Raw genomic sequence first — 13,654 nt, forward strand, 5'->3', positions numbered from 1 at the left:
AATGCAATGCCTCCAAATAAACAGGTATTTTAAATTCACCACCTTACTAGAGAAAGGAATCTGGAGGCAAATATCTCTGTGAAACAAATACCCACATGCCCCAAATATTTCTTTAAAATGAATCCACATTTTCACGTGTTGGTTTTATATCAAAGGGGGGGGGGGCAAGTGCACCAGAGCCACGTGAAGTATATAAGATCAAGTACATTTGTGGCCAGATGCCACAACCCTGGACCACTCAGCTAAAACCATCTGTTAAAATAGTTGTCAGGTGTCATGTGGATAGCTGGTTACTTTGAGCTTCTCACCTTTTAATTAGTTATTTTGTCACTGTGTTGACACAGCCTACGTGAAAGATTTTTCTTTCCTAAGAATTTACGTATCGTTTGCACTTATCAGTGACAAATGATTATTCTGGGGAGAAAATGATGCCACAAATGATTTCATCTAATAGATCAGAGCTGTCCTGTCTCCCAAAACAACTTTTCCATCTTCTAAGCTGTCGAAGATTCTAATTAAGTTTGGCCTTCAACACTGCTTCCTTGGTCCGGAAAGAGCCATTCTCCTCTATACCTCAACTAAGCAGTTTACATGAAAATAAATACGCTTCAAAACTCTATACCATATTCACACTGAAAAAAAAAAAAAAACAGGGAAAATAAAACTGCTTCTTTTTCATGGACATTGAACCAACCCAGTGATATGCTGGACATTTAAAGGCTGAGAATTCAACTCTAAAGATGATTTTTAAAAATCTTAGACCAAATTGGAGGCTTGATTATCACACATTACAAAGAAAGAATATGAAAACTATTCAAACGTGACGGGTCGGCTTCACAGAACGCCCACACTTTGCAGTAACCTGAAATGCTAGTGGATCTTTGAGGAAATTCCAATGGAGGAGATGCGTGCGCTAAGAAGTGTCGCTAAAGGGAAGTCTAGGCAGTGAAAGCTGTCTCTGTGTCTTCCGTGTTTTCTCTCCTGGTGTCAAATATATGACCTACAACAGAGACAAGAAAGTGAAGGGGGGCCACTTCTCTAAGGAAGAGTTGTACGCTTTTCTATGACACGGCCAGACGCAGGACCTCGTTGGTAAGGTGTCTGTGTTTCACCTCTAAATTAGTATTTTTTTTTTTTTAAATTAGTATTTTTTTAGCCAAGGCTTTAGGTGTGGCGAATGAGTAATTTTAGCCATTAGAAATCTGTAATGATGATTTTTACAGGAAAACCCATGAATGTGGGTTCCTATTAGAGTATGTTCATATCTATCATCCAGGAGTAGAAAATGGCTAAATAAAATACAATATGGCCTGTAAGATGGAATATAATGCAGCTATTAAAATAATGTGCATGGAGATTTGTAATAAAATGGGAAACGCTTGTTAGGTGGTAAAACAAAACTTTAGGAAACAAAATTGGATGGATTTGACCTCCATTATATAAATTTTAAAAATAGAGAGAAAAGTCTGGGAAAAAACACCCAACAATAATGGTTGTCTCTGGGTGGTAAAAGTAATTTACATTTTCTTCCTTACACTTTTCTGTATTAATTTCTAAAATGTGTGCAAAAGAATGCCAATTTATGAGCAAAAAATGCTAAGCCTAGGTGCGCTCTGCCGTGTTCTATTTCAAATCCAGAAGCCTCCTTTAAATTTCAGTACTGTTTTGATTTTATTCTCTGTACTCTTTCCCCCCCAAAATTGTTCCCTTATGGTGGTTTTTCTCCTTTATCAGAGCTCTGTCTCCACCCCTGGGCTGTAGTAGCCTCTGCCTCTGGCCTGAGGGTGGGATTTGTTCACCAGAACCTAACTCAGTGCTGACTCGGGGCATCGCTCAAAAACGCTTACTGACAGGGTTGAGGGAAAAGAAATGAAGAAAATGTTTTTTCACTAGAAAAATCTGTATCCATTTTTTTTTAAAGCTAGACAAACAGAAGTTTGCTTAAGTGTTAACGGACTGAGATAAATGTCATCTGACGCCTGACTGTAACCATGGCCTGGTCGGTTCTGGTTCATCGAAACACTTGGGGATCTATTCCCCCGTCCCACCCCTTCCCAACACGCATGAATTTGGAAGGAGAAAAAATACCTTAATAAGGTAATAAAGGCACTGTTAAATCTTTAAAAGGGACCAGCTGTTGCCAGCTCAGACAGACCAGATGAGGAAGGTCTGGCCAGTGAGTCTCCAATCCAGGGAGGAAGCTGCATGGACGAGAAAGGTGGAGCTCATCCCTCGGACGGTCTCATTAAGGAGACACGGAAAAGGGGGGAGGACTAAGTCGTGGTGCTGTGTTCAGAGACGCCCCAGACTGGGATTTTATGTGAGAGGCACTCCGGAGACATGCCAGTCTAATCAAGATTGTTTAATTCCATTACTGCAAAATTTGGGCACCAATCCGTGACGTCTCTTCCCATTTTCGAGGTGATAAGTGGTATTATTTATCATGCTCTTTAGTGATTTGTATCAAATATCTATCAGGAGTCTAGTGACAAAACCTGCAGGAGGGGTCCTACTATTGTCCTCCTTAGGGCCTCACAGCCTTGGGTAGGGTCTCGGGAAGAACCTGAGAGCTGAAGCTGCAGCGGACTTCAGGCTGACTTACGACAGACACTCTAACTGTGAAGACGGGGTGACACTGAGATGGAATCCTAAAGGGATTAGTACATCCATCACCTCTTAGGATCTTTAGGAAACATGCAGAGAAGGTGTAAGAAAGCTACGCGGTGGATTGGCTGGGAGTTGAGAGGCCTAGGCTCCGGCCAGGCCACCAACCAGCTGTGAGACCTTGAGAAAGTCATTTAGTGTTTCTGGGCCTCAGGCTTTTTTACCTGTAAAATAAAAGGACTGGATAAAAAGAAGGGATGGGACTAGATGATCTCTAACATGCCTTCTTTCTCAGATTCCTTGAAATTCTTTTCAGTTCCATGAGGTGGTTCTACCATCCTGTATTTCAATTTTCTCATCTGAAACATCTCTCTGCCTCCATCTTCAGACAGGAAAATGCAAAGGTATTATTTCAAGGGAATGGTTTTCCAATAATAATACTTCTTAAAAGCCCACTGTGTCAGATGGTGGCCAGGACGGGCAGTGCAAATGTCCTGGGGTCATGGGGGCTGATGGGGGAGGAACCCTGGAAAGTACAACTAGAACAGCAAGGTGTTCCTCCAGAGGGCCTCCCGAAAGGGCACCGTTTCATCATTAGTAGCAGTGCTTCATGCCTCTACCTGGAGTGGGTGGTCAGGACAAGGCTGACAGGAGTTGTCCTGATACTCAGAGGAGCACAGGTTGGGAAGGAACAATAGAGATCATGCCTTTCAGTTCTCTTGATTCATAAGTGTGGAAACATCGCCAAACAAGAACTCCCCTTTCTGTAATTTCTGTAATGACTACACACAGTGAGAACGTGATAGAAGCCGGTTGCTCTTGCCCTCTGAAGTCATTTCATTATTTGTCCATCGATCTGTTGCTTAGCTACTCAGTGACAGAGAAAGCACCGTATCATTTGCGTGTCCGAGTTTTCTCGCTGCTCTGAAGTTCGCTAACATACATTTCTGCTATACTGTGAACTCAGGGTAAGTGCTGTCTGTGAACACGGGCCTCGCCGAGTTCCTACACAGACTAACGACTCCTCTCATACTTGCTGGATCTAACTTAAAACTTACCACCCCAAATGGAGAGAAATCACTGAGTTGAGCTTTTTCATTTACAGGGTTTTTTTTTTGGGGGGGGGGCGGTGTGTCTGGGTTTGGTTGTTAGAGAACCTTCAGGTATTTTGAGGGAAGTGAATAAAGAGTCTTGAGACCAACTGAGGGGATAAGCTCTTTGTCACACGGCTCACTGATCAGACACCTGTCCCTCAGGCTCTCGGGTGAGAACCGACGCAGAGGGAGGAGCCCGGGTTCGGAAGGATTACTTGAGAGTCAAATAAGAAGTCGGAATTAAGTCTATGGCTTAACCCTGCAGCAGGTGTGGCAGTGAGACGGTGTATTCAGCCGATCGGGTTACAGCGTTAGGAACGTGCCACCCAGGCTAGATGGGTCGGGCACATTCAATCCGTCACTTAAAACACAGTGTTCATCGGGTGCCCATTATAGGAAGCGCAATGGCACTGCCTCTCAAAGGTTTTTGCGAGGGAGGCGAGTGAGGCCAGAGCGCATGTGAATTTCATCGTAAAATGGATGATCCCTGATCTAAACAGGAATGTCATTTCATGTTAAAATATTTCTTTGAATGTCCCAGGGCTTGGGGAGGCAAAACGTTGTGACACTACGTTCTTAGGACTTGCTGTTCTGAGGTTATCAGGCAGATGAAACGGAATGTGAGAAAACTGTAGCTTTTCATATTCAATGTGCAAAATCTCTCTGAATGCAGGGCATTGAGCTCCTCTGATTACTAGGGGCTGGGCCTCTTACAGAAGCCGTTTGCTCAAGCATCTGATGTTAAAAACATTTTCAATGCAAATATTCTCACAGGCTGTATTTTCCAGCAGGTGATGAAAATGGAAATGTGTTTTACCTGTTGGGGGTAGAGAAACGCAGTCCAGCCGTTCATCACCGTCAGCTGCCTCTGCTGGTTACAAACATGAAACACAAATGTCATTAGTTTCAGCGAGCTCATTCATTCTGCTGAATAAGGTAATACCATTTAAAAACTCCAGCGTACATAATAGTTTTCACCTTTCTTTTCCCTTCTCCGCTTCAGCCAGTTCACATTAGAGATTTTAGTACCATGATTTCAATATTTTTTAAATGATGATATGAAATCCATTTTCCTCTATTAAAATGTTTTATGTCTTAGGAACCTTATTCTATCAGTCATTGATGATTTCAGTTCATTTTCGCTTATTTATATAGGCTTAAGTATCCACCCAGAATCTGGCGTGAATTGTTTAAATAGGATCGTCGAAGGCATGGAGGTCAGTGAATTCCTATGGTAGAATTGTACTTGTCATCCTCAGAACCATTCTAGTGGGGCAGGCTTAGGACAGCTTGGGAACAAACCTTTCTTCGGAGATGACTGGAAATTCAGTCTAAAATCGGCATTAATTTAGTCATGAATAAACTCAGAAGGAGTAAGCATTTCTTCAAATGATTTGTCCCTTCTGTGCTTTAAAATGCAAAACTCTGCTCATCTCTGATATATTTCAATCTCCTGAAGAGTTTTCCAAAGGTAGATCCTTCCGTCACAGAAAACCTTCCAGCAAGTACAAAAAAGAAGGTGCCCGTACGTTTCCTGATAAGTGTTGGGCTTGTCAGTTTCCCCAACGTGCTGTGGACAGGCCAGAACATTCCACGGCTGCTGGGATAATTCTGGCCCTGCTCCCTCTGTCCCAGGGCTGCCGCCCCCTTGGAAGTTTCCTGCACATGTGTCCGTGAGGCCAGTCAGGTGAGGGCTGCCCCGTGTAACACGTTGTAATGCTGAGTTGCTGGGAAGCAAACTAATGGTGTGTTCTTGTATTGACTGCCATGGCTTTAAACGCAGTCAGGGTTCAGAGGTGGATGGAGACGTTCAGAGATTTCCCCTGGTTCACCCCTCCACCATCCTGCCCTCAGACTGCCACACGACAGCCGCGGTGAAAGACCCTCACCTGCTAAATCCACCACAAAAACACCGAGACAGAGTAGTCAAGCCAAGTTTTGGCTGGAGAGAAGCAGCAGCCATGATCCAGCAATCCCACTCCTGGGTGTACACCCTGAGAAAACCATAATTCAAAAAGACACATGCACCCCAATGTTCACTGCAGCACTATTTACAATAGCCAGGTCATGGAAGCAACCTAAATGCCCATGGACAGACGAATGGATAAAGAAGATGTGGCACATATATACAGTGGAATATTACTCAGCCATAAAAAGGAATGAATTGGGTCATTTGTAGAGACGTGGATGGACCTAGAGACTGTCATACAGAGTGAAGTAAGTCAGAAAGAGAAAAACAAATATCGCATATTAACGCATATAGGTGGGATCTAGAAAAATTGTACAGATGAACCAGTTTGCAAGGCAGAAATAGAGACACAGATGTAGAGAACAAACGGTACGAATTGGGAGATTGGGATTGACATATATACACTAGTATGCATAAAATAGATAATTAGAACCTGCTGTATAAAAAAAAATAAAATTCAAAAAAAAAGAGCAGCAACCACTAAAAATTATGTTGTAGATGAATGTTTAATACTGCATAAAGCATTCCAGTCAAGTGATGGGATAAATGGTAAGATTAGAATTCTATAAATAGGTTTATAGACAAAACACAGGACATACTAAAATGTTAAGTGTTTCTCTCTGGATGAAAAGCTTATGGGTATTTAAAATTTTGTTCTTTGAGTTTTTAAATTTTTCTTATATATTTAAAAAATAACAAACATGTTATTTTTATATTTAGAAGATATTATTCTCTTCTGATTGGCTTAAGTGAACTTGAATAGGAAGATGAAGTACACCGTAGTTCTTTCATTGGGATTGATTTATTTATTTTCACTGTTCAAGGTTCATTTATTGTTTTAGTTGGTATAACACTTAGACAGCTGGCTGCATTATTTCCGATGATTTTTCTTTTTTACATCACATGGCAGTGTACACTCTTCTAATACATATAGTACATAAAATAAGATTCTTTAGAACAGTTACGCACAGGACATGCAATACGGGATTTATCATCAATCCCAAGATGTGATTAATTGGAGAAAAAAAAGTTGGACTAGGCATCTTGGCTAAAGGAACCAGAAGATTTAAAAGATTCTTCAGTAATAATAATAATAATAATAGCTATGATAGGCATCACCATTTACTGAATACCACCTCTTGAGCAGTTATTATATGCATTGTGTCAGCTAACCCTTGGCAACCCCTACAAGACAGGTCTATCTTATGCCCATTTTAAGAAATGAGGCAACGGAGACAAACAGACGTTAAGACGTACCAAGGGTTTGACTCAGGTTAATGCCCGGGCTTGACCTCTTCGCTCGCTACGTATAGTCCAAATATAAATCACAGGCATCCCTATGAGCTGCAGTTGTAAAACTTCAAGTTTTAGTTCATTTGACACTTTAGTAACTTTCTCTACCTTCCATGAAAAGCAGCTTTTCATTTAGTGATGACAAAAATCAGTTCTGGGTGTAAACTGATCTTCCCTTTGTAATTCAGCTCTCCTCACTTAAAAAAAAAAACAGGCCTGTGCAATTATGTGCTTTACTAAGAACCAAACATACACAACCCCAAATCTGTAAAGGATTGTGTATAAATGAGTTGCTGCCCGCTGCACAAACAGGGCCAAGTGTTGTGGATTAAGAACATGACTGTTAACTTAAATGTGATTCTAACATCTGTCTGTAACAACAAGCTCACAAACTTTCTCCTCTGGTGACAGGCAAGTTGTGAAATTTGGGAAAGATTAAGCAAGTCCAATAAAATTTTAATAGCAGCGACAGCTTTACTCTTAGATCCAACACAAATTTTAAAATTGCGATTTTTGCACTGAGGAAATAATCTAATGAAAATGATAAAAATCCACACCAGAAAAGGAATCATTCCAGTTATTGAAAAAAAGTGTATTACATGTGATGAGAGGCCCAAATGAATTTCTATTTGGATTCGCAGAACAACCTTTCAGATCTGTGATGGGCACTTCCTTTTTCTGGAGGCTTCGCCGGCTGCTTTTAGCAGCGAATTGATTACTTGCCCAGGTAGAGTCTGTACCTTATTCCAGGAAGTGAGCCAGATATGATAAATAAGACTGAAGCTGTGGACTATCCATGAGACGCCGTATTGTCATTGAGACTGAAAAGGAGACAAAAAAAGAGCAAGCAATAGCGCTGACCCTGGCCCCTCAGTTCTCATCCACGTGACGACAGTGACGCGTGCGGCTCCAGTTCCGGTTTGCTGGGATCCCACTTCTGTGCCGCTTGGGGAGAAAGGGGTGGGACAGGATTTGACAAAATTGGGAGACAAAGCCTATTTGGCAGGTCACTGTGGCTGTGCTGTCATCTTGCTCCTGTATGGTCTGTGTGTCAGGGTTAGCTTTGTCCTTCAGCCACCCTCCCCTTCTCAGACGCTAATGGAACCTGCTAGACAGGCTGGGGAAACCTGCCAAGGTGCCAACCACAACTCTCTAGGCAGAGAATCTAAACCCAGTGTCAGAGTGGAAGCATCCTTAAACTGAGATGACGACTCCAGAACCGGGTACACGATCATCTGAGCGGGTGAGACGCTCCACAGGAGGCAGGGGGGAGACTGCAGCCCACTCTGTACCAACAGGCACATGAATTACTACTCCAAACCCTGAGATGGTTAAGAAACGTGCTCCCTGGCCAGTCGATTTGGGGGAAAGAGAGACAGGAACGTGGAGGAAGGTCCCCACTGTGTGCATGTGTATGCTGTGGGGAAGGGAGTGGAGACCAGAACGTATGATAATAACTGGCCTCAGCATCTGACAACAGAAAAAAAAGTGTGTTTATGTATAAAATACATACAGGAGGGGAACAACATTGCAACAGAACTTGCTCTTCTAGTCACGTGGCCTCTGGCGGCAGAGCTGCTCCTGTCTCTGAGAACAGTCTTCTCCGATATACTCAGTATACACCCAACGCTCCGCTCCCTACGTGAGTGTCTTCCACCTTCAAAGGTGACTCTTCAGGGCTTCCCCGGTGGCGCGGTGGTTGAGAGTCCGCCTGCCGATGCAGGGGACGCGGGTTCGTGTCCCGGTCCGGGAGGATCCCACGTGCCGCGGAGCGGCTGGGCCCGTGAGCCATGGCCGCTGAGCCTGCGCGTCCGGAGCCTGTGCTCCGCAACGGGAGAGGCCACAACAGTGAGAGGCCCGCGTACCGCAAAAAAAAAAAAAAAAAAGGTGACTCTTCAAATGGAAACTTTTCAGCTCCTTTAGAGACTGTTATTCACCCTCCTCAGCTAGAGGCACAGGTTCTGGGACACCAAGCCCTCTTCCCGCTTCCTCTGGGTTGTCTCTAAAGCCCCTCAATCAGTAACATCCGGATCCTGAATTTATACCGTCCTTTTCCCTCAAGCTCCCAAGGAGCTCCAAGCATTTCCCACGTCCTGCCGCCACCCCCTGTGTTGCAGGAAGAGGTCCTAGGTAGAGGAAGCAAGTGCAGGTTTGCTAGAAGCTGGTGGCACAGCTGGGGCCAAGGCGCGGGGACCACAGGGCAGCTGGTGGATGGATCCTGGCCACTCTGACCCTTTGCCTTTCCTTTGGACTGAGTATTACGTTTCAGTCTCTTCACTATGACAAATCTTAGATCTCTCTGATGCTGTACTTAGTGTCTTTGTTTTTTGGGTTTGACAACTTGCTCTGAAAAGCAACAGGTAGGTCCAAGTCCTCACATACTCAAAACCGTCAGGGTTGCTAACGCAGAACCTAGGCAACATAAGGCCAACTTAATACTTAACTAGCAAGGACACCGCTCAGCTTATACTTGAAAGTAAAGCTGAGGAGACACGCACCCAGCAGGACACCAGTGCTTGCTTAATGAGGGGTTACTCGCGGGGTGCTGTCTTTTATAACACCTGTCAATCGCAAAAAGTGCTTTCCCCAGAGCCTGAAATCTAAGGGGGCAGAGTCACAAAGGGGCCTTTGTGAGGTGTCTCCAGGCAGAGGCAGGGGACCTTTAGCCTAAGAAGAGATAAGAGAGCCGCCAGCAGGAGGGTGATCTTTCCAGGTGTTTCTCAGTGAAGCCACCCAGAGTGAGGTCTGGGTGCCTTGACCCGAGACTCTGAACCTTTGGGGGAGCTGGGAGAAGAGGCGATCAGGAGTGAAGAGGCCTCAGAGGACGGGGACAGAGAAGTGAGAGAAAGGGCCTGAGGGCGAAGGACGGGGCACCCAGGGATGGCCAGGCGAGTGGCGTACCCAGCACGTGGCCACCCCGCGGGTTCTGGGGATGGGGGATGAGGAAGCCTCTGAACCTCCAGTCAGAAACTGCTGGAATATTCTCCAGGATCTCACGTGACCGCGATGAGCTGAGACCTTTTTGCTGTGGACAGCTGTCCCTTCATTCCCATTCGCTGGTCCATTCAACAAATATCCTGGCGTGTCCACACTGTATCACACAGTGTTCTCAATGCTTAGGACAGAAACATGCAGCCTCTGCTCCTGAGGATCTCGTGGAGGAAACGGGTGTGTCCCTGTCACTATTCAGGTGGCAGAAGATCAAAGTGCCAAGGCCGCCTGTGAAGCCTCCAGGAGAAAGTAGCCTCTGAGATGCTGCGTGCTTCCAGGCGGAGGGGAAGCCTGGGTGTGGGAGGCCCGCCGATTTCAGACGGGGTGGGGTGGGGCAGGGTCTGGTGTGGCCCAGGGGCGCACCAGGCGATGGCAGGAGGTGAAGGACCATGCGTGCTGTGCTGGGGGGTATGTAGAAGGGTTTTTATCTGGGCGGACAGGAAGCCAGAAGTATTTAATCTGGGGCGGGGCATGACCGGACCTCATTAGCAGAGGCTCAGGGAGTGGAGGCTCGGGTCCCAGGACGTGGCTGAGCCTGGAGCTGCACACTGGGGAGCCCCCGATGATGGGACAGTGCAAGTCACATGGGAGGACGCACAACGAGAACGAGAAGAAGCACCAAAGATGGAAACCAGGACCCGGGTTTAGGAGACAGGCAGAGGAGAAAGAGGTGGGGAAGGAGACCCAAGGCACTGACAGGGAAATTGGAGGAGAAACAAAGAATGAAATCACAGAGCCTGGAGGAAGACAGTTTCAAGAAGGATGTGATTTGAAAGGGTAACAATCAATATGGAGGTCAAGTCTGAGTGTTAATATAAACAAGTGAAATCTGATGATCCGGACGCAAAGGCAGCAAAGGTTCACGTACGTAGAGGAGTGAGGTCAGGGGCAAAGTGCCCCGGATTCTAAAGTGAACTGGGTGGGGAGGCAGACTCAGGGAATGCAGGCCCTTTTGGAAGGAATCTGACCAACAGTGTCAGAGGAGAAAGGAACTGCCTTGTTTTGTTTTTGGTTAGCAAAGGGAAGGAGGATAAGGTCGTGGGCATTTCTTGAGCATTATTACGTATCAGCTGTCTATCGGTGGCAATACTTACATTATCTGATTTTAACTCTGAAAACACCCAGAGGTAGGGATCAGCCTCGTTATATAAATGGAGAAACCGAGGCTCAGAGAGGTTGAGTAATTAGTCCAGGTTCCCAGGAAATTGTAAATGGCAGATCAGAGCCAAGAAAGCAGACCTGTTCTCTCCACTGCGCCACGCTGTGTTTACTTGCGATGATTTGGGGGTGCAGGAGAAGACAGCAGTGAAAGCTGGGAGACCCAGGGGGAGGATAAGCACATGATTTACTGCCCAAGCCTGAAAGCCTTTGAGAGTGAAAGGGGCATCACTGATAATCATGCCGGGACAACAGGAGCAAAGCGGCTGCCCCAGCACAGCAGGCTGGCCGGTCCCCTGACCGAGGACACGATGTGTGGCTGCCTCAGTGACCTCCACGCCACCAAGCATGGCTGCGCGCAAAGACATCTTCCGAGAGGTACGCTAGCTTCACTGATAAAGACGTTCATGTACAACCCGCGTCTGGAGCCTCAGGACAGCTCTGAGGCAGGCTGTACCTCTATGTCCAGTTCGTGATGGGGACCCAAGATGAGAAGTATGGAGTGACTTGTCCAAGGTCCAGAGCTGGTGAAGAGCGGACGTGAGCCTTGGAAACCAGATCTACTGACTCTGATGTGACTTGTTACCTAATGCAATAATCCATTTGGTTACCAATTAAAAATCTTAGTAGTCCATTGCTCTTTATAAAAAGAGCATCAGTTAAGTGTAGAAGAAGTCAAAAGGTTAAAAAAGGAGGGAGGGAAGATTTTTAATAAAAAAAAAAACTCATCTAGTTATAGCTGGATAGTGTAGCGTCTTGCTAGCTACTTTTATAGAACTGTAAGGTTTTTCTCCCTGAAAAACCACTCGGTCCCTCGGTGCTCTGTGTCTTGTTGAGTCAAGGGCACTCCCAGCCTGAGCCCCGAGCTCTCCTCCGCGGGGCTGGTGGCTGGGCTTTTCTGCAGGCTTGGTCACGGTTACTTCTACTCAGAGTGAAAGTTCAAGTAAGAGGCTGTGTTACAGACAGTCTCACGAGTTTGTACTGCTGTTCTATGGACCCCCAGAGTGTGACATTCAAGCATCTAAAACCTGTCTCCCAAACTCTCACACCACAGCCACAGAAGCACAGAAGGCCCTTAGCAGGCCAGGGGGCCTGAGGTTTGATCGGTTGTTTTTTGTTTTGTTTTTTAAAAATACTATCTAGAGGCTTGTGGCCTCCTAGGGATGATCATTCCTACATAATGGCAGAAAACTGACCTCAAAAGGATTCTTCATTGGTAAATTGTCCCACCGTCACTTTGGGGAGAACGAGATTTCAAACGACCATCTCTAAATAGTCATAATTCAACTGGTATTCACCTTGCCTGGAAGAATGATCCCAGAACCACCAAGCCCAGATTGAAAGAAAAGAAAGTAAATATCTGACTTAAAAATCTCTTTCTATTTTACATGGTGCTTCTGGTAAGATGATTATTTGTGTGTGTGTGTGTGTTTTAATTTATAATTGATTCACTTAGTACAGTAAGGACACCTTTCCATGCAATTAAATATATTTCCACAGAATCTTCTTTTTTTTTTACCTTAAGCAACTAGTACTTTTTATGAGGTCATGGAGGTCCAAACAAATAAAAATCAATAGGCGATAGAAACAAATCACAAAAGAGAGACCTCATTTCATACATAAGACCACCAGTGAGATTAACAATCTTTTTCATTTGTACTATTTAAAGTAAATGGCCTGACATAATTTTCACTGTTTAATCTTAAGGTGAATTTCAAAATCATTTGACTAAGATTTTAAGATACAAAACCAAAGCACATTATATAAAGCTTCTCCTTTAAAAGACAAAAGACAATGAAGTATCCGAGAGCAAAGAATTGTACTTTGTATCATCTAAACATTCGATAAAGCACTTCTGCAATGCTTTTCTTGCAGCTGGTTCATACCTGAGCCTCTTTTTAACCTTCTTCTGGCCAGTTTGATTTGATCCTGTAGAATCTGAACCCAGTCTCTTGGGCCAGGAAGTTTATCCACGTGATTAGCAGTGCAGTATTTTTCTGTGAAGACTGAAAGAAAATGTGAAATATTGTTAAATATTTTAACAAAGAAAATATGCAGATCTGAAAAAGGAACATAACCCCAAAAAGGAAAAAAGAGTGCACTTCTAAAAGATGTCAGTTCTGCAGTGGATATTCTCAAAATCCATATGGCATTCCTTTGGTGAAGATGGAGCTTGGCAGGGCCCATCCTACATACCATGTTCTGTGCTTCCAAATGAAACCGGTTACAGATATTAAGTAGTTCTACGGAAACGACTCTTTCTAATTGCTCCACGTCCATGTGTATGTGTCTTACGGGCAGAGGAGAAAATGCTTCCTAGGGGTCCATTGGCCCCATGACAGAATTCTGCAAGTGTATCGACATATTTCACTTTTCTGCTAACTCAAAATCAAATGGAAAATTACGCAAAAAGATGATGGTCTCGTGGTGATTCCTGCTAAGTCGATCGGCACTCAAAATAGAGGCAGTGCAGTTGGGTGTTAGTGAAAGTTCCAATCCTACTTTGAGTCAACCTCTTGCATCTTGTACTAGCAGCTCCTAGGAA

The 13,654-nt window shown here is 44.6% G+C and overlaps 1 protein-coding gene across 1 annotated transcript in view; it reads right to left on the reverse strand.

The window, feature by feature from the left end:
* Positions 1-677: 677 nt before the first annotated feature.
* BEND7 (BEN domain containing 7) overlaps positions 678-13,654 on the reverse strand; it is a 75,456-nt gene continuing 62,479 nt past the window's right edge. The window contains exons 7-9 of the mRNA XM_065871825.1: positions 12,996-13,115; positions 4,516-4,569; positions 678-1,000 (exon numbers count right to left, since the gene is read on the reverse strand). Of these exons, the coding sequence (XP_065727897.1) occupies positions 939-1,000; positions 4,516-4,569; positions 12,996-13,115 (236 nt within the window). The 3' untranslated portion in view covers positions 678-938. The remainder of the gene's footprint in view (positions 1,001-4,515; positions 4,570-12,995; positions 13,116-13,654) is intronic.

Source organism: Phocoena phocoena, chromosome 2, assembly GCF_963924675.1.
Source record: "Phocoena phocoena chromosome 2, mPhoPho1.1, whole genome shotgun sequence".
In the NCBI taxonomy this organism is placed as follows: domain Eukaryota; kingdom Metazoa; phylum Chordata; class Mammalia; order Artiodactyla; family Phocoenidae; genus Phocoena; species Phocoena phocoena.